This window comes from Vombatus ursinus, unplaced genomic scaffold (genome assembly GCF_900497805.2).
Source record: "Vombatus ursinus unplaced genomic scaffold, bare-nosed wombat genome assembly UNPS02000582.1, whole genome shotgun sequence".
Classification (NCBI taxonomy): domain Eukaryota; kingdom Metazoa; phylum Chordata; class Mammalia; order Diprotodontia; family Vombatidae; genus Vombatus; species Vombatus ursinus.
In genome coordinates this window covers 32,432,383-32,459,917 of record NW_020940360.1, presented here as the reverse complement: position 1 = coordinate 32,459,917, position 27,535 = coordinate 32,432,383, and the positions used below count along the sequence as shown (strand labels likewise).

The following is a 27,535-nucleotide window of genomic DNA, read 5'->3' as shown; positions in this document are numbered from 1 at the left end:
TAAATGTTTCCTAATTGGCCTCCCTTTCTCTAGCCTCTTTTGCCTCTGATTCATTCTTTTCACTACAGACAAAGTTAGCCTTGATACACTGGATGGATCCTTGATCTCAATGATGGGAGATCTCAATCTCCAGTGGTGCAGATCTCAGCCTATCCATGTCTTTTAACTCTGTGTGATTCTGGTCAGTGTCATGCTATAATTCTTTCTTTCTTTTTTTTTTTTTTAAAAGGCAATTGGGGTTAAGTGACTTGCCTAGGGTCACACAGCTCGTTAAGTGTCAAGTGTTTGGTCTGAGGCTGGATTTGAACTCAGGTCCTCCTGACTTCAGGGCCAGTGCTCTATCAACTGCACCATCTACCTGCCCCCATGCTATAATTCTTTAATGATGGATCTATCCAGCATCCCTGGAGTCCTTTCTCTAGATGTTTTAATGTATTAGGGACTAATGCAGCAATTGTGCAGTCCGTCTTTTCCTCTTCCTCTTGTTCTTGACTGGTCCATTCCCTTTTCTGATCATACCATTCAGGTATGATGCCTTTTATATCATTTCTTATGCACTGGTTTTTGTTGCTAGGATATTGTATGCAGCCTAAAATCCATCATGCATCTCTCTATTGCCCTTCAGATCACCTACAATTTAGACTATTCAGAAATTGTGGTACTCTGTGATTCACAACCATATAACATCACTAGGGATGTTGTTGTTTGTGTCAACAAGTAGCTTAAGCTTACTGAAAGCACTAAATAAAGTCCACCCCTTTTTCACCTCCTATTCATTTCTAGGCCCACCTCATTGGTCTTTTCATCCAACAGATGAATATTAAGTGCCTTTTTAGCATAAGGCATGTACGTGATATCTGTCTGAGATACTGATGAGCTCCTTCGATAGGCTGTTCAGCAAAACATGTCACAGTTGGACAGTAGGCATTCGCTGTCCCTTTGGGTTTTTTGTTTTTGTTTTGTTTGTTTTCCCTTTGGGAATATTTAGGATAATCTCTTTTGAGTGCTGGTAAAATCTCACTGAGGAAGTTTTACAAAATTCTGGGGCTTAATGCAATCTTAACACTGTCTTCTCTAACCGGTGAAGGGGGGTATTTAAAGGACTTTACCATCTATTATTCCTCTTGTCATTTCAGTCCTGTTCAGCTCTTCTTGACCCCATTTGGAGTTTTCTTGGCAAAGATCCTGGAAGGTTTTGTCATTTCCTTCTCCAGCTCATTGTACAGATGAGGAAACTGAGGCAGACCATTAAGTGATGTGCCAAGGGCCATGGAGCTAGTTAGTGTCTGAGGCCAGATTTGAATTCAGTTCTTCCTGACTTACTCATGCCACTCACTGCAACTCCTAGCTGCCCCTCACCTTCTGTAGGGAATCCTCGTTAGTTTGAACTTTTTAGGACATTTTCCATTACAATAGCAAACACCTTTGCCAAACATATAATTCCCTATTTTAAGCCTTGCTTGATATTGATGATTAGAATATCATTAAACAAAGTAATACCTGGTTACATTTGTCAGGGAATTTTGTATGTTCTTGAATTATGAATGAGAGCTTATAAAGTTATAAACTGTTTCCAAAAAACCCTAATAATTGTTCTAGAATTGCCTATTCCTCCTAAAATTTCCTTTTCCACTTTCATTTGTATTTATTTCATTACTATCAATTAGGAGATAGCTCTTCTTAGATTTTCTTCTTTCTTTTCCCTTTTAAAAATAAAGCCCAAGGTCACCTTTGAGAAACAGCAAATTAGTCATCTCTCCTACTTTCTGAAGTCTTCACAAAATTTTTATTCATTCTCAGTGATATTTTTCAATTTAACCACTCCTTCAATGATCACTGTCATATTCTTTACAGTAGAGGATAATCCCAGTGACCCTCTATTCAGGTGCCAATGTGGCTAACTTTTCACTCAGAATATGCAGAGTGCTGGAAAAGCAACAGAGCCATTGGTCAGTTATTTGGTGAGCTTCCCAAGGTCTTGGTGTAGGTGGAGAGGTACCAGATTTGACCCATCTGGGAAAGGAGAGCTTTCTTAGGGGAGTTAGGAAGAATAAAGAGAACATGAAAAGAGGAAAAAAGACAAGTTTTTTTGAGTATATTTTTACATTTATATACATTTATCTCTTGTGGAATTTACCTTCAGGGTAAAATGTAGTTCTGCTCCAAAAGGGTTATGAGGACCCATGGGCAAATAGTGAGACTGACTTATGTAAGCTGATCACACTAGGCAAACTGGTTTGTCCCTTTAACAGACATATTAAACTAGTAAATAGTAAAACATCTTCCTCCTTTTATTCTGCACTTAATAATATATTTTAATATCTTTCTTCAATCCTTCTTTCCTACAGTTTACTAAATAAAAATGATTCCTAAGTTTCCAACATAGGTTGCAGAGTTAGCATAAAAATTGGTGGGAAAAATTTTTCGAATTGTAGTAACTAAGGAAAAGAGGGGACAGCTATGAACAATTGCCAAAGACACTGAAACGTGCTGGTGAGTCCTTGGGGAATATGTTCTAAACATCACAAATAATAGTTGACATTTATGCAGCATGTTAAGGTTTGCAGGGCTCTTTATATTTTGTCTTACTAGATCTTCCCAACAGTACTGTGAGGTGGTGTTATTATTCCCAGGATTTAAACCCAGGTCTTTCTGACACCCAGGTCTAGCACCTTATCATCTATGTCACACTGACTCTCAAATGATGAATTGTAGGGTGCCAGACACATAGGTATTTGGTAAATGTCTGTTCGTTGGTTTTTAAATTTTGATTTTATTTGTAATATCATTGATTTCCCCATAGGTAAATAATTTTCCATATTTAGCACTGTATTAAGACAGAAAGACTCATAGAGATATGTTCAGAATAAGAGTAATCACAGCATATTGGACTTCATTTTGGATATTAGCAAATTAATCCAGGCTGGGTGGTGTTCAAAGGATCTCATATATATTGATAGCTGGAAGAGATTTTAAAGGTCATCTAGACTACTTCCCTCATTTTACAAATAAGGAAAGGACTTTAGAGTAAATGCAGTGTTTTGGGGGAAATGTAAAAGGACCATTCCTTTAAAGGAGAGAGGGAGAGACTGACAGGGAAGAATAAGGTAACTGTTTCTTGTTGCACAAAATTTAGAACCTGTATAAGATGTTGCCAGGGAAATTTCCTCATTTGAAAAGTTTTCTGTTTGCTCACTGAAAAAATTTTACATTAGACCTTTCTCTTACAGTGGTGTAGTAAGGTGGAAGAGAGGAAAAGTTTTAAAATTTTATTAGAGCTATTTTTGCATGGATCTCTGGGTCAGTGGTGACTTGGCAGCATCACTGTCTGGCTGTTGGTTTTTTGCCTGTCATATTGGTCATGAAGGTCTTGCTTAAAAGATATGTGGCCAGGAGAATTTTCCAGAATGTTTCAGGATGTTTTTTTCTAGGGTAGGGACAAACTATTACAGGATAGAATGTGAGGTAGGAGGGTTCAGTTAAAAAAATAAGCAATAAAGCCACTCTGACTTCTGGGGTCACAAACCTATCTAGTGAAAGTAGTTAAGAGGAAGGGATTTGTTTGTGTAGTGATGATCACAGTATTAGTCTTTACATTTGGAGTTCAAGGTCCTGGGTGTTTTGATAGCAGGAAGATAGTGAAAAAAGTTTAGAGTAAGCTAAGGAAAAACTTTCCTGCACTCTCTCCAGATCATTCCAGCCCCCTTGGAAACGGAACGTAATAGATGGTGGGATAGCTAGGCCTCATTGGGTGGGGACCTTTCCTTTAGTCAGTCACATGCCCCGCCACCTCCCACCCCATGCACACATCTACCATGGCCTAGCCAAGTCGGGCTTCTAGTGCGTCCAAAGCTCTCCATTTCCCTTCCTCTTCCCTTCCCCCTTTTCTCCCCAGTTCATCCCCTTCATGCCTTTGGCTTTTGCTTCAGGTCTGCTGACAGTCCTCTTGCCCATTCTTCCCTGGTTTTCAGAGCCCATTGCCCCCTTACAAGCAGGGCTCTGCTACCTTGTCTAGCAGAGTCTGAATGTAAAGTAAGAAAAAACCTCAATTACTGGGAAAAATTGTTTTTAAGGGGAAAAAAAGTCACCACCATCCTGGATTCCTTATTTTTGTTCAAGTATTATGTTCCCAGAAGTCACTCAATCTCTTCTTATCCTGCCTCCCTCAATTCTTCTACTCACAGCTCTTTTAGCTAACTGTGTTACCTTGGCAGATCACCTGACTTGCAGAAAATTGGTGACGAATTCTAAGGACAACAAAATGGGGTTTCTTAACAATGTTGAGGGTGAGAAAGGTTAAAAAAGGATCAGGGTCGCTGTTTGGGTCAGATGGGATAATGGATAGAAGGCAGAACTACTCAATTCTTATGTTTCTTGTTTCTCTGCCAAGGACAGTGATCTTTGAACTGGGAGGAACTGAATAAAACTGATTAAGGAGTTGAAACTCATGATGAATGAGAAAATGGTGAGAGTACCTGGATTCCCTCAATTAATTTGGTTCATCAGTGCCAGATGAACTACATCCTTGGTTCTGAATGAATTGCAAATGTTGCTAGGCTATTTTCAGTGAACTTTGAAAGATTATGGGAAAAGGGAAGGGGATGTTTCAAGCCTAGAAAAGGTCAAATACTTTCCCTATTTTCAAGAAAGGGAAAAGGGTAGAGTCTGCAAACTGTAAGCTTGCTTTCTTTTCCGCTTAGTGTTCTAAAACATATAATTAAAGGGTTGGCTAATGAACATTTTGAAAAGGGGCTGGCTGGCATCGTTGAAGACAGGTCATGAAAAACTAATTTCATTTATTTTTTTGAAAGTGCTTAGTCCTACATTAGATTGTGAGCTGTCTTAGGGAGGGAGGGGGACAAAAATTTAAAACTCAAAAGCTTATGGAAGTGATTGTTGATAAATCAAAATAAAAAAAGAAAGTGCTTAGTCTACTATTTTAGGGAAATGCTGTAAATGTAGTGTGTCTGGATTTCAGCTGAGTCTTTGCTAGGTTCTCATGCCATTCTTGTAGTTAAGATGGAGAAGATGGGTGAGGTGATTGCATTGTTAAGTGGTCAGTGTTGATTGAATGACCAGCTGGACCCAAGGAGCAGTTAAGGAAAGGCAGACTCTAGGGGAGGGCCTGAAGCTATGCTGCTTTCTTTTTAATTAGTAACTTAGAAGGAGGCAGAGTTTGGCACACTTATCAGATTTGCTAATGGTACAAGACTGGAAGGAATAGCAGACACATAGCATCAGGAACCAAAAATATTGTGATAACTTAAGAAGGATGTCTTAAATATAACATTAAATTTTAAAAAAATAACAAAGTCTGTACTTAGGTTAAAAAAAAATCAGTTTTATAGATGCAGGATGGGCAAGACGTAGCCCTTCCCTTCATGTGCAAAATATCTAGAGTTTTTAGTGGACTACTAGTAAGCTTAATGTGAAATAAACACTGCAATGTGGAAGCTCCCCAAAAGTGAATGTGATTAATTACAGATTAATTTAATCCAGAACAGGATGGGTAACTGTTCTGCTGTACTTTGCCTTTTACAGACCACATACATCTGTTTTTGTTTTTGTTTTTTTGTTTTTTGGTGAGGCAGTTGGGGTTAAGTGACTTGCCCAGGGTCACATAGCTAGTAAGTGTCAGGTGTTTGGTCCAGTTGGATTTGAACTCAGGGGGGATAGAACACAGCTGGAAGGAATCTTAGTAATTAGCTAATTCAGCTCATTTGTTTTACAGGGGAAGAAATTGATGTACCTGGCTTATAGTTCTAGCAAGTCTCCCAAATGGTATAAATTTTGCTTAAATCAAACTTGGGAATGCCTTGTAGGGCCTTTCTAATCAGATCAATGGTTTTTAAGTAATTTTTTCTATCAGCAAAATATCCCAAACCAAAGAGTGGTAGAGAGGAAAGGAGAAGAAAACCAAACTTGGTTGATTCAGAGTATGAGAAACTTCAAATATTCAGAGTTCAATTTTGGAGGGTGAATAGCTTTTTTTAAAAGAGGCTAGTTGCATAAAGCATGATTTGGCTCAGTAGTGAATATTTTACAAAATCCTTTTAGTGTGCTAGAAAATCTTTTAAAATACCGCATTGCTGACATTTATAGCATGGAGTCTGCTTTAGCAATTTAAGCCACCCACTTTAATATTAATTCTTTTTCAGAATCATGAGAGGAAAAGTAGAAAGATAATGTTGTATGACCATAAATCTCAGATCCTAAATTTTTAACTTTCCTTCCCACCCCCCCCTTCACATCCTATCTTCTTAAAACATTTCCCTGCTCTTATTCTCCTGTCTTTTTTTCACCATAATCAGCCAGACTATAAATTATTCCTGCAGACTAAGCAGACCATTTTGGGGGATGCACGAATTCTTTTAGATCATTTCAGTATCTTTCTTGCAGACACCTTTATTTTAAAGCTATATTATATCCACAGACTTTCTATCCACTTTCTCATCTGCCATCCTGGTTGTTAGTACTCTCCCTACATACTCACCTTTAGGTGGACATTTCTGGAAGGCAGTGTTTTTTTCAGTAACTGCTTTGCTGCTGACCTTTCAGAGAGCTGATAAGGTTGTAGTCCTGCTGCCTGAGAGGATGGAGCTGGGCAGTAGGATAGGGAGGGAATGACCAGGTAGGAGAAGAGAAATAAGATTAGAAGTCCAGGGAGGAGTCGGGGAGCTGAGTGCAAGGGTACACAGGTAGGAAGTATCCCTTATATTTGAAGTATCATTGTGTGCAGAGCTTTCTGTGAAAACACTCTACTCTAACCCAAGTTCTCAAAGGTGACACCAATAGATCACCTCATCCAGCTTTATAAAGTCATAGAAAATAATTTGGATTGGTGGTTCTTCTACTGTTTATTACAAAGGAATCTGAGATTACTAGGAGATTGAACATTGTTTTTGGGCAGCTATTTGGGCTGGGCATGGTCATTCTTAAAATTTTAGCTGAGATCTGTGGGGTAAGTGGTGGTAAACTATTGGAAGCAAAAATGTAGTAATTACTTAGAATTTCTTTTTTTATTAATTTATTTTAAACTTAAATACTAAAACTTAAATACACAATAAGGGAAGAAAAAGAAACACTATAAACTTAAATACAAAATAAGAAAAGAAAAACAGCATTGCCGTGTGCACAGCAGAACATGAGAGGATTCAAAATATACAGCAATAAATTTCCATTTCGTTTTGACAAAAAAAAAAGGATGGCTACATTACTAATTCATCTCTGTCTTTGATGAAACTAAAGTTTCTCAACACAGTTTTAAAACATTGTTAATATTAAATTGCTACTACAAAAATTAGCAGCAAATAGAATGGACATGTTTCAGTGTCGGTTTCAATAAATTTTAATATCTTACCTAGGTAAAACTTGAATGATTTTTATGTATATCTGTCACCTGAGAGAAATTAACAGTGTGAGAGAAGTTAACAGTGTATGGTTAAGCCATAATTTCTGTGCAATACAATATTTACAAATCTTATTAGGCAAACTGAACCATGTGACTTCTTACAATGGTCAAAGCCCTGTTGAATAGTTTCATTCGTGGGTTTTGAACCCATGGGTTGGAGTTTGCTTGGTCAAATATGACAATAAGTAGATAGATTGCAGCTTCTGTCTCTAGAAGTGGAATGCTATCCTCTTTCTTTCACCTCGATCCCTCCCCCCCCTTTTTTTTTTGTCAAATCAACAACCCCAGGAAAACTGACAGGCAGTCTGACCAATTCAGACACGATTTTGAAGCAGTTGAAGTTAGCATTTGGTACTAAAACTCAAACTAAATGCATAGCTTTTGATAATTCCTTAGGCCTTCCTCTCAGTAAGGTGCCCAGTGATTCCCACTAAAGAGTTAGCTGATAATGTTTTTCTTAGTAGAGGATACTCCCCATCGCTACAGTTACATAGTCCCTCACCTGAGATATTTCTATGTGCCTGGGAAAGGGTGATGGAGAACTCTTTAAGAATGGAAAGCCTTCGGGGCAGCTAGGTGGCGCAGTGGATAGAGCACAGGCCCTGAAGTCAGGAGGACCTGAGTTCAGATCGGGCCTCAGACCACTTGACACTTACTAGCTGTGTGACCCTGGGCAAGTCACTTAACCCCAATTGCCCCCCCCCCAAAAAAAGGAAAGCCTGCAAGACTTAAAGAAGGGACACAACAAGGATGGAAGGAACTACAGTGGCTACTTTATTTGGAAAGGATGTTTGTCTCCTCTTTCAAATCATAATATATAGACAGACTAGAAAAAATGTTTAATGTATTATTTGGACAGAGAGCTATTTGTATTAAAGAGTGACTGTTGTGAACTTTTGCTTAAGAATTCTTATCTTTCCAAATAGAAAGTGATATTTTTGTTTGTTTGTTTGTTTGTTTTTGAGAAGAAAATGAAAGGAGTATGTAAGACAAAGTGCCACTCCATCGTCAGGTCATTTTTTATGGTATGTTTGAAGCCAATGTTTGTGCCACTTGCCAGTTTTTTGAATTTTTTTTCCCTGTGATACATGGTTGTTATGGTTAACAATATATTTAAGATTATATCATTATTATATTGCTTTAAGAAGCTTCACAACTAGAAGTGGCCCATGATGGGTTAGTTAGCATTAAAGAAATACTCATTCACCCAAGGTAAAATATATATAGGTCAACTAAAATCAAGGCACTGATTTTTGTTATAATTTTCCTTTTTCAGTATTTTATTCCATAACAGGCTTTCCCATGCCTCCAAATTATTCTGCATGAATTTCACCAGGCTTAGTACTTGGTAAAACCTTGTCAGTTATTTATTTGTTTTTTTCAGAGTATATCAGATGTAACAGAAATGTTAAAACAAAGAAATGTACAGGTTTTTTATTATTGTAAACTTTGGCTATAGTGACAAGAATGACAAGCTGTGATCAGTATCTGATGGACCGATGCTAGATTTCCAGTGAGTGATATGATGCTGTATGTTATACAGGAGTGATGCCTGTGAATATAAATAACTGGTGAAAATGACAATTTCTTTTTTGTGCTTGATACGTCCTGTACTATAATATGTGTGTGAATATAGATATACATACACATAGACACATGTTTCCATATTTGTAATCTGGAAAAAAGGAATATTATCTTTTTATACAGCAAAATAAATAAATTTCCATTTCAAGAAAGCCTATATAATAAATACTGTTATTGTGTTCAGAGCTGTTCATCTTTTCTTTTCTTCCTTGTTAGTTTTCTTTTGTTCTCTGCTGGGCACTTTTTATTTTGTTCTTTTTTTCCCCCCTTCTTCCTCACCTCCCCCAAGGAGGCTACAACTAAATGCAGATATATCTGTGTGTGTGTATATGTGTGTGTGTGTATACACACACACACACACACACACACTTATACTTAGATATCTATAATTATACTCGTATATAGACATATACATTCATATGCATCTATGTAAGACTGTGCTTTACTTGCTTGTCCTCTGTTTCTTTGAGGGTAGATAGCATCTTCCTTCATAAGTCCAAGTCCTTCCATGTAAGTCCACCAACTCGCTATTTCCTACACCACAGCAATATTCTAACCTTATACTGTCTAGTTATTTTAAATAGTCTAAAACAATATTAATATGGCTGACATATATGTAGTTTCCCTATTTTTCTCTTTTGATTAAATCTATTTTAGCTTTAACTATGTCTGAGGTCGTGATTACCACCCCTGCTTTTTTTTCCCCTAATAAATTCTACTCCTGATCTTTATTTTATGTTTGTGTGTATCTCTTTGTATAGGTTTCTCTATAAGGAAAGGATAAGTAGCTTTTGTTAATGCCTTGATTGTGTTGATGGATGGCATTTGTTATTGGAAACTTTTGTATTTGACTTATTTTGTATCCAATTTTATTTTTTAATCCAGGCTTTTGTAGAGGCCCAGAATAAGATAACAGTGCCCTTTCTTGAGCAGTGCCCTGTTAGAGGCTTATACAAAGAAAGAATGACTGAATTATATGACTATCCCAAGTATAGCTGCCATTTCAAGAAAGGAAAAAGGTATGTGGGATTTTATTTTTGTTATTGAAAATTATTTTCCTAAGATATGGAAAGATGGTTCTACAAAAATAGAATTTTATAATGTGAGAGTAACATCTCTTTGGCCTATGAGATCCTTCTCCAGTTATAAAACTGTCCCTGAAAAATAATTGAGTAGAAAAATGTTTGCCAGGTGACAAGAATCTGCATCCAGATTCTGAGGAAGAGTAAGACAAATAGCAATTCAATTTACCGTAAGTCATTGCGCATATGTTGACTACCTATCACATGTTTGCAGTAGTGCATTGTATCAGCCCTGAAGCAGCTATGTCAGGTGATTACTTATGCACCTGTAGATTTCTACCTGAGCTGTATGATTCGTAAAATTTGGTTTTTGCTGCAGGTTTTTTTGTTTATGTGTGTTAGATATAGGTATATTAACAAAACTTAACTACATAATGATCTTATCTGTCTTCCAGGTATTTTCATTTTTATAATACAGGCCTGCAGAACCAACGAGTATTATATGTACAGGATTCCTTAGATGATGAAGCCAGGGTATTCCTTGATCCAAACAAACTTTCTGATGATGGCACTGTGGCTCTTCGAGGTGAGCAAGCCTTACAGAACATCTCGTTGAATTTATAACAGCTTAGAATTAGATCTGAGTTGGAAGGACTCTTACAAATCATATTATTCAGTTGTACAGATGAGAAAACTGTGACCTAGAGGGATTAATTGGCTTGTAAGAGGTCCTAGTTCATAAGTATCTGAGCCAAGATTAGGACCCAGGCCCTCTGACTCCATATCCAGTGCTTTTTAAAAAGCTAATACAGGCTTCTGTATTATTGGGAATGTGGATTATTAGTCAGTTCTTTGTGTGTGTGTGTGCGCGCGCGCATGTTCATTCCATATCAGGAAAATAAAATTTCATGTGATGTAATCAAAACACAGTATCAAGTCACGTTTTTCTATATTGTGGTATGAAGTAGAAATTGGAATCATTCATATGCTTTGCATAGGAAGTTAAAGAACAGTATGTCTTTTTGGGGGGGGGGGGTGAGGCAATTGGGGTTAAGTGATTTGCCCAAAGTCACACAGCTAGTAAGTATCAAGTGTCTGAGGCTAGATTTGAACTTAGGTCCTCCTGACTCCAAGGTTGGAGCTTTATTCACTGCACCACCTAGCTGCCCCAAAAGCATGTCTCAAACATAGGAAAAAATAAACACATTCTCTTTCCTTCTCCTGTTAGAACTGGCTCCCTACCTTGGTTGCAGTTCAGTGATAGGGTGCTTTAAAGTTAGTCCTTTGTACAGGACAAGCTGTTCAAACAGCAATTAATGCCTTGGTACAGGGAAATAGGGATGTTGGGGTATCCAGAGAGAAGGGCTATACCTCACTTGAATCTAAGTGACCCATCGTGTTGGGCCATGGCTATTCTAATGATTTTCATAATATGTAGAATTGTTTTTATTACCCACAGATACTTAGGCCTGTTTAGCTCTGTGTCTTTCATTCTTGTGATGTGGAAAAAAACCTAGAGGCAGGCCTTTAAGTGTAGGGAGGGAAAATTTCATACAATGAAATATGAAAGAAATGTCTCACACTTAGGAAGATGGACTGTTAGTTGAGCAGTCATAGTTTTTGGCTTGAAAATGTAGGAAAAGAGTAGCAGCCTTTGAAAGAAATCTTTTCTGCTGTGTTAGCAGTGACCTAACTCGTCTCAAGAATGATAGGGTGACCAGATTTACCAAGTCTGCATTTTGCTGGTGTAATTCAAATTGCTACAAGGCTATTCCTCTGACAGTGGGACACCTTGCTGTCCTCCCTGAGGCTGCAGATTTTTTTCCTTTTAATAGTATTTTATTTTTTTTTTCCAATTACATATAAAGATAGTTTTCGAAAGTCATTTTTGTATGATTTTGAATTCCAAATTTTTTCTACCTCTCTCCATTCCCCATTCTCCAAGACAGCAAGCAATCTGATATAGGTTATACATGTACAATCATGCTAAACATATTTCCACATTAGTCATGTTGTGAAAGAAGAATCAGAACAAAAGGAAACAACCATGAGAAAGAAAAAAAAAACAGGAAAAAAAGTGAAAATAGTATGCTTTGATCTGCATTCAGACTCTGTGGTTCTTTCTCTGGATGTGGTTAGCATTTTCCATCATGAGTCATTTGGAGTTGTCTTGGATCATTGTATTGCTGAGAATAGCTAAGTCTATCATAGTTAGTCATCACACAATGTTGCTGTTGCTGTGTGTAATGTTCTTCTGGTTCCGCTCCCTTCACTCAGCATCATTTCATGTAAGTTCAGGTTTTTCTGAAATCCACCTGTTCATCATTTCTTATAGAACAACAGTATTCCATTACATTCATATAGCACAACTTGTTCAGCCATTCCCCAATTGATGGTCATCCCCTCCATTTCCAATTCTTTGCCACCACAATAAGAGCTGCTATAAATATTTTTGTACATGTGGGTCCTTTTCCCTTTTTTGTGATCTCTTTGGGATATAGAACTTATAGTGGTATTGCTGGAAAAAAGGGTATGCACAGTTTTATAGCCCTTTGGGCATAGTTCTAAATTGTTCTCCAGAATGGTTGGATCCATTCACAACTCCACCAAAGAAATGCATTAGTGTTCCAATTTTCCCATATATTCTCCAACATTTATCATTTTTCTTTTCTGTCATATTAGCTAATCTGATAGGTGTGAGGTGGAACCTCAGAGTTGTTTTGATTTGCATTTTTCTAATCAGTAGTGATTGAGAGCATTTTTTCATATTATAAGGGTATAGAGTTTTAAAGAAAAATTAATAAATAGGCTTTGATAGTTATTTTTTCTTTTGGGCCACACCTGTGATTTCTTTGATACAAGGAATTCCCTATGTCGAAATGCCCTCTGTCAATGTACGTCAGCAGCTCATCTGCAAAATTATAGTTTTATAGTTTCCTGAAGCACCGAGAAGTTAAAGGACTTTCAGGTAGCTCTATCCACTATGCTGTTCTGCTTCTCTTGATTATTTCTGACGAGACCTCTCTCACCAGCTGATGGGGAAGACATATTGCTCCAGGCTTGACCTATGATAGACTGACAATCCTAGGTGAAAGAGTAGGTATTTCTGGTCACCCTCATATACTCTTAAGGGTTATCCAGTAGAAGGTGGGAAATTTTAATTTGGTATGAAATTCTAGCATACTTGTCAGTGAAAAACAGTTGATTCAGCATATTCCTTGTAGCCTCTTTTGCTTTTTGGAAGAGCAGCTGGCATAGATTCAGTCTTCCAGAATTCGAGATTTGGCACACAAGAGGAGTTCTTGAAAAACTGGGAAGGTGGTCATAGTCCCTTGTTTTATCAGATATTTTGAGAAATCCTTTTTTGCCTGCAAATGAATTACCACTTTGAAGTCTTTTTCTCCAATAACACCTTTTTCTGAACTACTGTTCATTTAATATGTGCCAGATATATAATTGACAATTACTAAGCAGTGTTGAAAGTGAAATCTCAGCTTGAATTTGTGTCTGGAGTTTTAATACACAGTTACCTCATTTAATTTGGCATTTGAGGATGTAATGAAAGGCCAAAAAACAGTCCCTGTTCTCAAGGACTTCTCAATCTAATGGGGCAAACAGCACAGGAATAGCTAAGTACAAACAAAAACATATTGGTGATAATCTCAAAAGGAAAAATATAAAGAATTTCCGTTGCATTTAAGATTAAGGCTCAGTGGATAATGTGTTGCTATTCCAATCAAAACATTTTTAGCTTTGTAATTATTGAATGATGATAGCATCATTGAATGTTAGAGCTCTAAGGGACCTTAGAAATCATCTGATTCCTAGGCATCTAACATAACTGCCTAATGCTTGCTGCTTGCCATACCCTATTTGAGATAATTATTGATTTAAAAACAAAACAACCAAAATACTTAGCATTCAATAAATTAGACTAGTAGGGTCTAACAGTTTGAAATTTCTTGCTGTGGCCAAACTACATTGTTTGGGCCCACTTTGCTTTTTTTTTTTTTAAACAATATGTTCTCTTTCATTAAAAAGCTAAAATGGAAATCTGTGTGGCCTGCATACATAAGAATTTTGAGCTTTATGTTAATTTCTGATCACTACTGAGAAACTTAGACATTGCTAATCTAGTCCATTCCACTCATTTTATAAATGAAGACATTGGGACTTAGAAAGGTGTATTGATTGGAATAGGTTAAATATGCAAGACACAGTAGTCAATGACTATAGTAATCTATTGTTTGATAAATCCAAAGACCCCAGCTTCTGGGATAAGAACTCACTCTGACAAAAGCTGCTGGGAAAACTGGAAAAGAGTATGGCAGAAACTAGGCATAGACCAAAATCTCATACCACATACCAAAATAAAGTCAAAATGGGTTCATGATTTAGATATAAAGGCTGATACTGTAAGCAAACTGGGAGAGCAGGGAATAGTTTACCTATCAGATTTATGGAGAACAGAAGAATTCAAGACCAAACAGGAGATAGAGAACATTATAAAATGCAAAATGGCTAACTTTGATTACATTAAATTGAAAAGTTTTTGCACAAACAAAGCCAATGCAACTAAGATTAGAAGGAAGGTAGAAAATTGGGAAAGAATTTCTACAACCAGTCTCTTTGATAAGGGCCTCATTTCTAAAATATATAGAGAATTAAGTCAAATTTATAAGAATACAAGCCATTCCCCAACTGATAAATGGTCAAAGGATATGAACAGACAGTTCTCAGATGAAGAAATTAAAGCCATCTATAGTCATGAAAAAATGTTCTAAATCACTATTGATTAGAGAAATGCAAATCAGAACAACTCTGAGGTACCACATCACACCTATCAGATTGACCGACATGACAAAACAGGAAAATGGAGAAGATGTGGAAAAATTGGAACACTAATGCATTGTTGGTGGAGTTGTGAAACGATCCAACCATTTTGGAGAGCAATTTGAAACTATGCCCAAAGGGCTATCCACATCCAAAAAAAGAACTATGGAATTTGAATGCAGATCAAAGCATACTATTTGCTATTTTTTTTTCTTCTGTTGTGTTTTGTTGCCTCTTTCTGGTGGTTCCTCCTATTGGTTCTAATTCTTACCTACAATATCACTAATGTGAAAATATGCTTAATAGGAATATATATGTATAGCCTATATCAGATTGCGCACCGTACTGGGGAGGGAAGTAGGGAGAGAGGGGAGAAAAATTTAAAACTCAGAAGCTTATGGAAGTGATTGTTGATAATTCAAAATAAATTAATTGAAAATTTAAAAAAAAAGAAAAGGCATGAAGTCAGGAGATGGAATGGAATGTATTAGAAATAATAAAGCCTATATTGCTGGATTGTAAAAAAAAAAAAGAAAGAAAGAAAAGAAAGTTCTATTGATACGCTCTATTGACTGGTGGTCCTACCACCAGTCTATGGCAGAGATCATTTAGAAGGTGAAATTTTCCTTTTCAACTAAGTCAACTTCCTATGACCAGAAAGTCAATGTAAAAAGATACAAAATGTCTGAAACCATAAATTTTTTTTGTTGTAGCTTTCACCTATTAGATAACCTAGACAAAAAGAGAAATTTCCAGTTCCATTATTCTTAATTGAATTCCAGCTGTGGGTGCCATGACACTACGGGGTTATATAGACAGTTAGAAATATTTGCAAATATTATATATTAAATTGTGTTATTATGATACATATTATAATATAGAACATAGTATATGTCATTATAATTATATGTTAGCATAAATGTATAAAATATTTTAAGTTATTAACCATTAAAATTAAATGAAAACTGAAGGAAAAAGTTACGATTCAGTTCAATAGATATTAACCACCTATTTGTGCAAGACATTGTATATGCTAAGATAAAAATGAAAATGCCCTCAAGGAGCATTTAAACACACACACACACACACACACACACACACACACACACTTTGCTCGTTGATTGACTCTTTCTATCTTCCCATGATCCTATAAAACTAACCACGGTACCACCAACCAGCAAACAATGCTGTTTTTCTTTTCTTTTTTCCATTTGGAGTGAACACCATTTAAATGTTTATTTTTGCTTTAAACCTAGACTTTTATAGTCAGAGCTAATGGGTCATATGCTTTAATGTTTGAATGCTTAGGGAAATGATGTTATGAAGAGAGATCTCAGTCACTTTGTAATCCATTCTCTAAATTACACAGCGGCTACAAATAGTTTTTTTTATATGCATCATAATTCACTCATTAATTCCGAAGCTGTTGTCTTATTCCCTTTACAGTATAAATTCTAAAAAAAAAATCTTAGAAATATTTTACTTTAAATATGTATTTTATACCTGAGATCGGTGTAAAGATACCAATAATAGGAAAATGTTTTGGTCCAGAGCACAAAGGGTATGTTGAAAAATTCTAACAATATTGTGTGCTTCTGCTGACTTTTTTCCTCATAATCCCACAGGCTATGCATTCAGTGAAGATGGTGAATATTTTGCCTATGGCCTAAGTTCCAGTGGTTCAGACTGGGTAACTATCAAATTTATGAAAGTTGATGGACCCAAGGATCTTCCAGATGTTCTAGAAAGAGTCAAGTTCAGTTGCATGGCTTGGACCCATGATGGAAAGGGGATGTTCTACAACTGCTATCCCAAACAGGATGGAAAAAGTGATGGTAAGATCATGGTGGAAATGATTCACATCACAAAAGGAGACTTTTTGGAGCAGTTAATGACAAAAATAGCTAAGTATCTTCCAAACTTACTTCAGTCTAGGGTAGTATTTCCCAGAGCACCAGTTATACTGTCCAGGAGAGTTTTGATATGATTATTACAAAACCTTGCATTCCTTAGTGTTGGTTTTGGTAGTGGCATTGCTGGAGGCAAGCATGTTTTAGGTTCGTTACAGCACATCTTTACCTGCTCTTCTTTGAACATCAACATACCTGTAATATGTTAGAAAGATATTATGAAATGTCATCATCTCAAGTAGACTTATCTACTCTTCCTTTTCCTCTTTCTGCAGTGAGGAAGGATCATGGCTTGCTTGTTACCTCTTGATAGGAGGAACCATCACAGTAAAAGTTGTACCCTTGTCATGTTTCAGAAATCACTGGTTTTTCCACCTATATTGACCATGAGTGTCATAGTGTTTTTCCTTTGCTTTCAGCTTTTACTTTCTGTGGGTTGGATTCTTGCAACATCTTTGTCTAAAGGCTGCCTTTGAAGTAAAAGAGAGCTCATTGGGCAGCAGGACAAGAATGTTGGTTGTAAGATGTTTGGTTGCTATGCAACAGTTACCCATGTTATGGGTGCAAAGTGCTCAAGAGATGTTGGAAATTTAGAAATTACCAGCTATATCAAATGTGTGTAGTTGGCATATGGTCTGTTGCAAAGAGTAATTTTGTAATTGTGAAAAGAATCGCAGTTATTATTTACTCTTAATCTTCCATTACAGTAATAATGATGGTTAGTGATGATTGAGCTTGAGAATGCTGGTGTCCTTTTCTACTCCTGATTAGGCTGTACTATTTATCAAAAGTACTTCAAATGCATTTTCATGCTGTTAGATGGCAGGGTCCTTTGAAATACCAAAGGCAGTGCTGTAAGTGGTCTTATTACAAATGTCTGGAATGGAACACATAAACCACAAGTTGGTTATATGAGGATGTTATATCAATTTTATTTTCATTTAACAGGTAGGGTTGCTATTTTTATAGAATAAAAAGTATTAGGCTAAATGCTATTTCATAACACTCAGCAATTAAGTATAAATAATGTCTGGGCTAACTCCCATCTGTATGATGGGTAGAAAATAGTGGTGGATACATTACTCAGCTTTCTAAATGTAGGGCATTATCTGGAATGAATAGAATAGATCATAGATGATGGCTTTAAACTGAATTGCTTAATTCTTTCAGGCACTGAGACATCCACAAATCTTCACCAGAAGCTATTCTACCATGTTTTGGGGACTGATCAAGCAGAGGATATTTTGTGTGCCGAATTTCCTGATGAGCCAAAGTGGATGGGTGGAGCTGAGGTATTGTTTAACCCTTTGGAGCATTCATTTTTATCAGATTCCAACTACAGAACACATCTTGTGGATTTTTTATATGAACATATTTCTGATGCTGCATGCTAACTTTAATCCTCTCTGCTTCTGGGTCACACAGCTCCAATAGGTAAACTTTAGTCTCATCTTACTGAGAACTAGACCTCTGCACCACTTCCTGGCTGTCTTACTTCCTCACTCCTTCCCTTTCTTCTTTTCATAAGATCTTTCATTTCAGAATACCACTAATTAAAGTGGATTTTGTTTACTGTCACTTTGATGCAGTAAGCATTAGAAACCATCCTCAGTGATCATGATAACAGTATCAGGCTTCTCCTCAGGCTGTGTCATTGATATTGAACTCATTTCTTAACTTGCATTTCACTTACAGTCTGTGGAAAGAGTCCAAGGAAATGCTTATAATACAAATTATACTCGTGAGTCTCAGTTTTGTTCTGGGTAATAAGCAGTGATTTTGTTGTTTTTATTTTTGGTATATTTTTCCCTGGTGAATAAAATAAAGTACATATCTTATTTTTGTAAAGTATAAATAGAGAGAAATTTTTCTCCTCTTAGGATGCTAGGATTTTAGAATTCAAGGGAATCTTTAAGATTATCTAAGTCATTTTATAGGTGAAGAAACTGAGACCCAGAGAGGGAACATAGGTAATAAGTGACAGAACTACCATTTAAACACAGGTCCCCTGAACCTAAATAGAGTGCTCTTCAGCTATACTGTACTTTGTCCCCCAAAAGTAGAGGAAACATTTGAAATCCTTTATTTTCTACAGAAAGTGCAGTAATACCTCAGGCTGTGCAGTGTTCTGCTTGTTCATACCAGAGATATTTGGTACCATAGGAAGAGGAGTGTTTTCAGCTGGAAAGGTAAATCTGCTGCTGCTAAAAGCAGAGACAGAAGTGATGGAGGGTATTTCAGGAAGCATTCCAAAATCAGATGCACATCGACTTTTGTGAATGATTCTGGAAAATTACCAAAAAATCAAACTTTTGCATTCAAGTCCTACTTCCCACATAACTCAAGTTTTTTTTAAGTTCCAAGTTACATTATTTCTATGAAGAATTTTTTTTGAGGTGACAAAATCAAATGTGACATATTCTTAATCACCTGTTGAAGGGAAAATATATTGGTACTATAAGGATGGGGACTAAACCTGTGGTTTCATTGATAGAGAAAACTACCTTTACCATTGAAGGTCATCACCTTTTCTGCAACTTTTATTCTTAAACAGTTGCCTAAGGCACTGAGAAGTGAAGATACTTGGCAAGGATCACATGGGCACTGTGTTTCAGAGGTGGGGCTAGAATCCAAGTGTTCTTGACTCTGGTCAGCTCTCTATCCGTGATGCCAATTTATCTGTTACACAGGATGTTCAGTTCACTATAATAGGCTATTATAGTGGCACTATAATGATATTAACAACAAGTGGCAGGTTATTAGTACAGATTATCATAAAGATCTGAAGGAAAGGTTCTTAACTTTTTTTGTGTGTCATGGACTCCCTGAGTAGTCAGTCTGTGAAGCGGGTAGACGCCTTCTCAGAATAATGTTTTTAAAACATATAATAAAATATATAGGATTTACAAAGGAAGTCAATTATATTGAAACACAGCTATCAAAGTATTTAAAAAACGACTTCATGGACCCAAGGTTAAGAGCCTCTAGCCATAAGGGAAGATATTACCAGCTTAACTGAAACAAAACAGCAAACTGGGTTGAAAAGTTATCCATACTAGTAAAATCCCTAATAACTTTGCTAGTGGTATGACATGCAGCTTTTTGGTCATTTAGATCTTCTTTGTAATCACTTTGAAGAAATTACTGACTTTTAGATGCTAGAAACTGTTTTGCTCTGGGCAAGAGGGAAGAGAAAGAACACACAAATATAGACAGACAATGATTCAGAATGCATCAGTACATGAATAAACCAAAGGGCATGTTTACTGAACCATGCACACTGTCATAAATCAAATAGTGGCAGGAGTACATTGGCTGAAGCACACAGTTTAATAAGACTTGTAAAGTCAATCTCATTAAAAGAGGCATATAGGATCGGTGCCCTAGATGATGCAGTCGATTTATATCAGGGCCAGATGGGCTCGTGCTGGGTGGGCTATTCCTGCCCTGCATTTCCAAGGGTTCCTAACCTGAAGTGAATGGGTGAGTAGTTATAAATCTGTTTACCACAGAACATTTACAGCAGGGTATAACTAACCACAACTTTAACTGGGAGTCCTTTCATGTTCACCAAAGGAGGCAGTCTCAGAAGCTCAGGAATCAGACCTGAAGGCAGACCAGAAGCATCCTTTGCTGGCATGCACTCGTCAGCATCATGTATTTTGGGGTGGCCTACGCTTCAGGGAGAAGCAATGGCCCTTTTGCCTATTCCCTGGAGGGTGCTGAATTTTCAGCCACACAGATTAATCAAGTGGTTACAGTTGTTTTCATTTCTAAACCACTCATGATGGTTCCTTTTTCTAAGCTAACATTTGGTTTGGAAAACTCTAACCGGGTTAATGAATTTAGGTTTTTTGTTGTTGTTTGGCAGCATCTTACAGTTTTCTTGGTGTAGAGGAGTGGGCACTGGATTTGAGAGTCTGAGAACCTGAGGTTGAATTCCAGTTCTGCTACACACCATTTGTCATGCCACCTTTCTGGATCTCAATTTCCACATTTATAAAATAAGGTTATTGGACTAAGTTACAAATTCTTTGACTCTATAAATGTAGCCATTGGACCCAAGAAAGGTAATTTGTTAGATCTCTCAGCCTGTACTGAATTTATGTATAGGTATGTGTCTTTCTCTTTTTGTCTGCTGCTTATATTTATGCAATTCTTTACTTCCTAGTCAGATTGGGTCCATTCATTATCAGGTTCCAGCCTTACATCAGCCTATAGTAAGTTCTTTGAGGACATATGGACTGTTTTGCGGTGCACTTGCAAAGCAGTGCCTACTGCATAGGCACTTAACAAATGGTTTTTGGGTGATAAGTCACTTAAACCTCTTTGGGGTTAGGTTCCTCATCTGTAAAATACAAGTGGTTGAAATAGATGTTCGGGGATCTCTTTAAGCTCTAGAGCTGTGATCCTATGAGATCCTTTGACTAGACGTCCTTGAAGTTCCCTTTCCAGCCTGAAGTCTATGATTCCACCTTTCCAGCTTTTTTCTTCTCCCCTTTATGTACCCTATATTTCAGCTGAATTCAACTACTTGCAGGTTTCTGAAGACTACTCTTCCATCTTTGTTTTATTGCTTACATCGTTTTCTTTATACCTAAAATGCCCTCATTCAACATACACCTCCTTTTAAAATGCTGTTGTCCTTCAGGGCCCAGTTAAAATACTACCTTCTCTCTGAAGTCTTTCTTAATACCCTAGTTGAAAGTCAGGTTTCCTTTTGCTAACTCTACTGGCACTTTATACCTCTCACGTGCATTTTTCTCATTCTGTATTAATTTGTGTACTTGTCATTTCCTTCATTCAGTTTTGAGTTTCTTGAGAGCAGGAAACTTGCCTTATTTATCTTTACATGAATAGGAAGAGTTATGTGCTGCATAACTTCCTGGAGCATGTCCAACTATTTAACTTGATGAGCCAGATATTAGAGCATAGTCCTTTCTGTATGATCACACTAACCAAGGTCCTCCTGTACCCTTTGTTTGCTGAACTGACAGTGGAGGAGAGGATCTTCTGATACAGTTAGGACTTGAGCAGATGGCAGGTGTTGGCTGGGCTGGGGTAGGGTCAAAGGGAAGGAGTGATGGGGAATAAGAGGGGTAAGCCAGCAAGAAAGTGTCTGCCTTCCCTTGTCCATCCTTTGACATTAGGGAAGAGCTACTAGTGCAAAGTAAAGGCAAAGAGACCCAAGGGGTTCCAAGGTGTGGGGAGGGGAAAAGTAAGAGGAAAACTAACAGAAAGCACAGGTTTGAACTGATATTTCTATGTTTTGCATATAGTTAATGTTTCTTACCGATTGATAAAAAAAGTCATTTGCAAAATAAATTTCAGTTGCAAATTATAATTACAGGCTTTAATATTTTATGAAACTTCAAAAATACGGGTTCTATTTTATAACAGTAACTTAGAGATGAATGGCAGTGTGGCATATTGGATAGAGAGCCTGCCTTATAATGAATGAATAGAAAAGCATTTAAGTACTTTCTATGTATGAGGCACTGTGAAAAGTGCTGGGGGTATACATAAATTTAAGCAAGATGGTCCTTGCCCTCAAGGAACTTAAATTCTAAAAGAGGAAGACAGCACATAAAGGGGAGCCAGCGTTGGAAATTGGGGTTGGGTGGAAATGGCCAGAAGTGGCATCATTTCAATGGAAAGAAAAGGTGAGAGCTTACCCATCAGAGCCCAGGGGCAGAGTCTGAACAGGACTGGAGTGCAAATGGTGTTAAAATGACTTAGCAAGAAAACTTGGACTGAAGTTCAGCTTTTGAAATAGAAGGCCTTTGTAACCTCGGGCAGGTCACTTAACCTCAGTAGTCTAAATTACTTTATAAGACAGTGAGTTGCTGAGAAGGTACCTATCTGCACTGGTAGAGAGAGTTTCTTTTCTTGGGAGTGCCTTATTGTCAGTCATTACACATTTTTTTTTTTAAATATGATATCTGTTCTTTTTTTGATCATGGCTTTCTAGTAGTCCAATCATTCTTAAATTACCTCTCGTTGATCTGCTTTCCAGGTCAGTTGTTTTTCTGATGGGATATTTCACATTTTCTTCTGTTTTCATTCTTTTGACTTTGATTGTTTCTTTCTTTCTTTCTTTCTTTCTTTCTTTCTTTTAAGGTAATTGAGGTTAAGTGACTTGCCCAGGGTTACATAGCTAGTAAGTGTCAGGGGTTTGGTCTGAGGCCAGATTTGAACTCAGGTCCTCCTGACTTCAGGGCTGGTGTTCTATCCACTGCGCCACCTCGCTGCCCCTCATTACATATTTATTAAGCACCTGCTGTATACCAGGCATTGTGCTAAGCACTGCGGATACAAAAAAGAGATGAAAGATGGTCCCTGTCCTCAAGAAGCTCACAGTCTAATCTTATTCCAGCAAAATCAGATCTAGTCCCTTACAAATAGATAACAAAACACAGTGTCACAAAGAAGCATGCAAGCGTTTAGCATGCTTGTCAGCCCTCTCTTTTTATAGTTCCACAGTGCCCAAAGTCTTCCTGCTTAAACTAGTATCCAGGTCTTCTTGTCAATCTCCTTCCCTCCTAATATTTCACTGTGTTAATGCTACCTCTCCCAAGGCTTAGTTCTCAAATTCTTTATTCTCCTTTTGCATTTTCCGTCATTGAAATTTGCCACATAGATTGCTGATGAATTGCAATTCTCATTAGACCTGGCCCCTTACTCAACCTTAGAATCCCTTTTTTGTCTTCAGAACATGTCTACTTGTATGTACCATTTTCATGTCAAACGCCACATATTCACAATGTTCAGGATGTTCATTAGAATAGTCACAACCCTACTATCAATCAATGTGCATTTATTAAACTCCTCCTATGGATCAGCACTGTGGATGAATGAATGAAAAAGCATTTATTAAGCACTTATTATGTACCAAACTGTAGTAAATACTAATAAAACTCTAATAATATTCATAAAAAAGTGAGATTGCCTGTGTTCTCAAGGAACTATCACTCTTAACTAGGAAAAACAACACATTCAGCTAGTAAGTGAATGGCAAGGCCCAGGAATTCTTAGGTTGTATCAGCAACCCAACCAGCATGCCTGGGAGTCTGGAAGGTATAGCAGCAGGACAGATGATAAGGCTAAGTGGACTTTAGGATGCAGCGGGAGTGAATGTAAGGCCTGATGGTCTTCTAGCACACTAGGAACAGAAGACTTCCTGGTCATCTAAGCAGTATGAACTGTTATGTTGCACTTAGGTGTCCAGAGAGTCAAGGGAACAGGGAAAGGAGAGGGTAAACGGAAGGGAGATGGTTTAGAAAAAAACAGATGTCCTTGCCTCCAGGGAACTACAATGGTGCCCTGTTGCCTCTCAAACCAAGGGTAAATTCTTCATCTTTTCTCCTATGCCTACCTTCATTTCCATTTCTTTCCTTGACACCACTATTTTTTCCCAGTCATCCAGATTCAGAATCTGGGAGCAATCTTTCATTCATACAGAATCATACACAGACTCTATACCTGAAAAGGAATACTCTTTACAACATATCCAACTTATTATTGTCCAGAGTTTGTTTGATGACATATGAGGATAATTACTCTGCCTCTAGAGTTAGCCCATTCTACTTTTGGATAGTTCTCATTATTATTAACAAGTTTTTCCTTACATCAGTCTTAAATCTGCTTCTCTACACTTCTACCTTTTTGTTATTCCTGCTGTTGCCTGCCTTCTGGGGCTAAGAAGAACCAGTTTTACAGGTAGATACTTGAAGACAAGTATCAGATCTCCCCTAAGTTTTCTTTTCTAGGCTAACATCTCTAGGCCCACCCTGCTTCCTGTCTTTTTGTCCTACAATCCATTCTGTGTACCACTATGACGGGTTCATAGATTTAGAGCTAGAAGGCGCTTTAGAAGCTAAAGACTCCAACCTCATCATTTTACCCATATAGAAACAGACCAAGAGATTAACTGACTTGCCCAAGGTCACACAATCAATCTGAGTCAGGATTCAGACTCAAATATTCCTGCCTCTAAAACCAGTACTCTCGGGACAAGTAGGTGGCGCAGTAGATAGAGCACCGACCCTGAAGTCAGGAGGACCTAAGTTCAAATCCAGCCTCAGACCAAACACTTGACATTTACTAGCTGTGTGACCCTGGGCAAGTCACTTAACCCCAATTGCCTAAAAATTAAAAAAATTAAAACCAGTACTCTCCCCATCATGCCATCTAGCTGCCAGTCCAACCTTCCTAAAAAGATGCCTTCTTTTCTTGAGGAGAGTGGAGCCAAGATGGTAGCTCCTGGGTGTGCTGGAAAACTTTCTAGCTTATGATATTTGGGAATAATTATTTAATATAGAATATTAAAAGTATTGGTAGGAGTAATACTTGTCTTTCTGAATCTATGGGTGATCGAGTATCTTTTATTTTAAAGTTGTATTTTGTTGAAGGAGCCAGAAATAAAGAAATCATGTGTTTTTTAGTCTCTTTTCCAGCAGAGGGTGCTCTGGAATGAAGGTTCCTAAAATATGTCAAGTTTCTTATAGAAGGATTAAGGAGAAAATGTCTCGCTGTTCTTGGTTTCATAATTGTCCAACTAAATCTTGCAGATTTTTTTTCCAAATTTTAAAATTTACCAAATATTTTTATGCACCACCTACCTTTGATCCAATTAATATAGTTCATTTATTCATACATTTATATGTTAACCTTGACATGTATCTGTATACATACTATGTACATACATACATGCATACATACACACAAGCAGAACTTCGGATTGTGGTACTGGAGCAGCTAATTGGGTTAAAATGGTGTTCCTGAGATCATTCAGAGAGTAAGAACAGCTTGGATTGGAATTCTCAACCTTCAAGTGTCCCATGTATCCCACCTTCTCATTAAGTGAAGAACAATTGAAATGAATTATCAAATATTTCTTGATCATGTCCAGTGTGCTTTGCAAACTGTGCTAGTTTCATGAACAATCAGTTGGTTCAGTTTTTTCTTTTTTTTCTTTTCTTTTTTTTTTTTTGAAGAAGAGAAGTCTTTTTTTTTTTAAGTGAGACAGTTGGGGTTAGGTGACTTTCCCAGAGTCACACAGCTAGTGAGTGTTATGTGTCTGAGGCTGAATTTGAACTCAGGTCCTTCTGAATCTAGGGCCAGTGCTCTATCTGCTGCACCAGCTAGGTGCCCCCAGTATTTTCTTGTAATCAGTTGTACTAGCATTGTTGAAACCTTCGGGGGCTTTGACATTCCTCTCTCTGGCATATACTGTTCACAGTAGCCATTGTGAACTATTAGATGTGTGTATATTCTTAAATAACAGAGGTTTCAGGCCCTGTGAAGGATTTTTTCCCTAAAGTGATTTGTCTTTTCACCCTTCCTGCCATTTCAAAGGTATTGTATTATATTCTGTCTCTCTGCCTCTGTTTCTGTTTTTCTCTCTCTCCCTTCTCTAATAATTTTGCTTGATAACAGATTAAGCTTTTGTCCAGTTGATGACCACCTTCAATTCCTTGTTCTATCACAGGAAACCCAGAGTTTTCCTTCCAACTCTTAGAATATGTTCAGTTCTTCACAGTTGGGATTTCACTGTTTGCTTTGTTATGATGCTGAATATGTGTCCTAATATGAGGTTTGACTTTGTGTGGAGCTTAATGCTCATTTCCCTGGTGAATGCTCTAAATGCCATGATAGTCCATCGTGCTGATGAGTATACAGGAAATTCTACTTTTGTGGAAATTCGAATAGCACAGTTTAAAGCAGGGGTTCTTAATTTTGTGTCATGTTCATCTTCGTAGTTTGGTGAAGCCGATGGACCCTTTCTCAGAATCGTGTTTTCAAATACGTAAAATAAAATTAGAAGATTACAAAGCAAACCAGTGATATTGAAATACAATGGTTAATTTGTTTTTAAGGGGGAGCAAGTTCATAATCCTCAAGTTAAGAACCTCTGGCCTAGGGGCTAGAAAGCTGGCATGTTCCAAGAGGAGATTTTTCCAGTACTTACAATGAATTTGTGCTGATCCATCATCTTGTCCCTTGTGCCTTTTTGTGATAAATAGCATGAATTTTCCAAGAAGCTTATAGATATTAGGGATATACATGGGGACCAAGGAACAGATTGAAAGTAACTGACCCATATAGTGATTGTACCTGGAAACTTGGCCTGTTTTACAATTTAGCTAACTGACCACAGGGCACATGGGTTCTGCAGAGGAAACATGAGGGATTCCGAACGAGTTATTTTTCTTTATGTTGGTTGGGTTTTTGCCTTCCTGAAAACTGTATTTTTTTTTCTTAGTACAACATGCTCTTATTTCAAATAATGCTTGGATTATTATTTGTTTTCAATTTGGTTCTACTAGGGAGAACAGATGATTTAGTGTAATTTCTATAGAAGTTGAAGACAGGCTGTTTATTAGAAATATGCATGTTAATGCATTGTTATGTGATTACATCATCACTTAGGTTCATTCTACTGAAATTGTCTCCATAGTTTTATCCTAAGACTTTGTGTTAGAAGGTTTGGAAATGGGTTCTACAGATTTGAAGGAACCTGTTTAGTATATTGAATTGACATTTCAAAGCCTTTTTGAGATGTATAAGCACCAAGGTAGTAGTCTGAGTCTTTAACTCAATGGCAAATACTTAAAATTAAATAGATTTTTTTTAGGGACTTAGAACTGTTGTGAAAATAATCTTTTTCTGCACATAATATTATTACCTCTCTCAAAGCTATCAAAGAATGTTTTTTGCTCTTTGTTAATTATCTCCCAGTACCACACAAGGCAATTTCAAGTGTTAACTGCTTT

The 27,535-nt window shown here is 37.2% G+C and overlaps 1 protein-coding gene across 1 annotated transcript in view; it reads left to right on the top strand.

Annotated features, from left to right (window-relative positions):
* Positions 1-27,535, top strand: part of PREP (prolyl endopeptidase) — a 157,654-nt gene that overhangs the window by 14,940 nt on the left and 115,179 nt on the right. The window contains exons 3-6 of the mRNA XM_027855254.1: positions 9,881-10,014; positions 10,473-10,603; positions 16,476-16,685; positions 17,931-18,052. Of these exons, the coding sequence (XP_027711055.1) occupies positions 9,881-10,014; positions 10,473-10,603; positions 16,476-16,685; positions 17,931-18,052 (597 nt within the window). The remainder of the gene's footprint in view (positions 1-9,880; positions 10,015-10,472; positions 10,604-16,475; positions 16,686-17,930; positions 18,053-27,535) is intronic.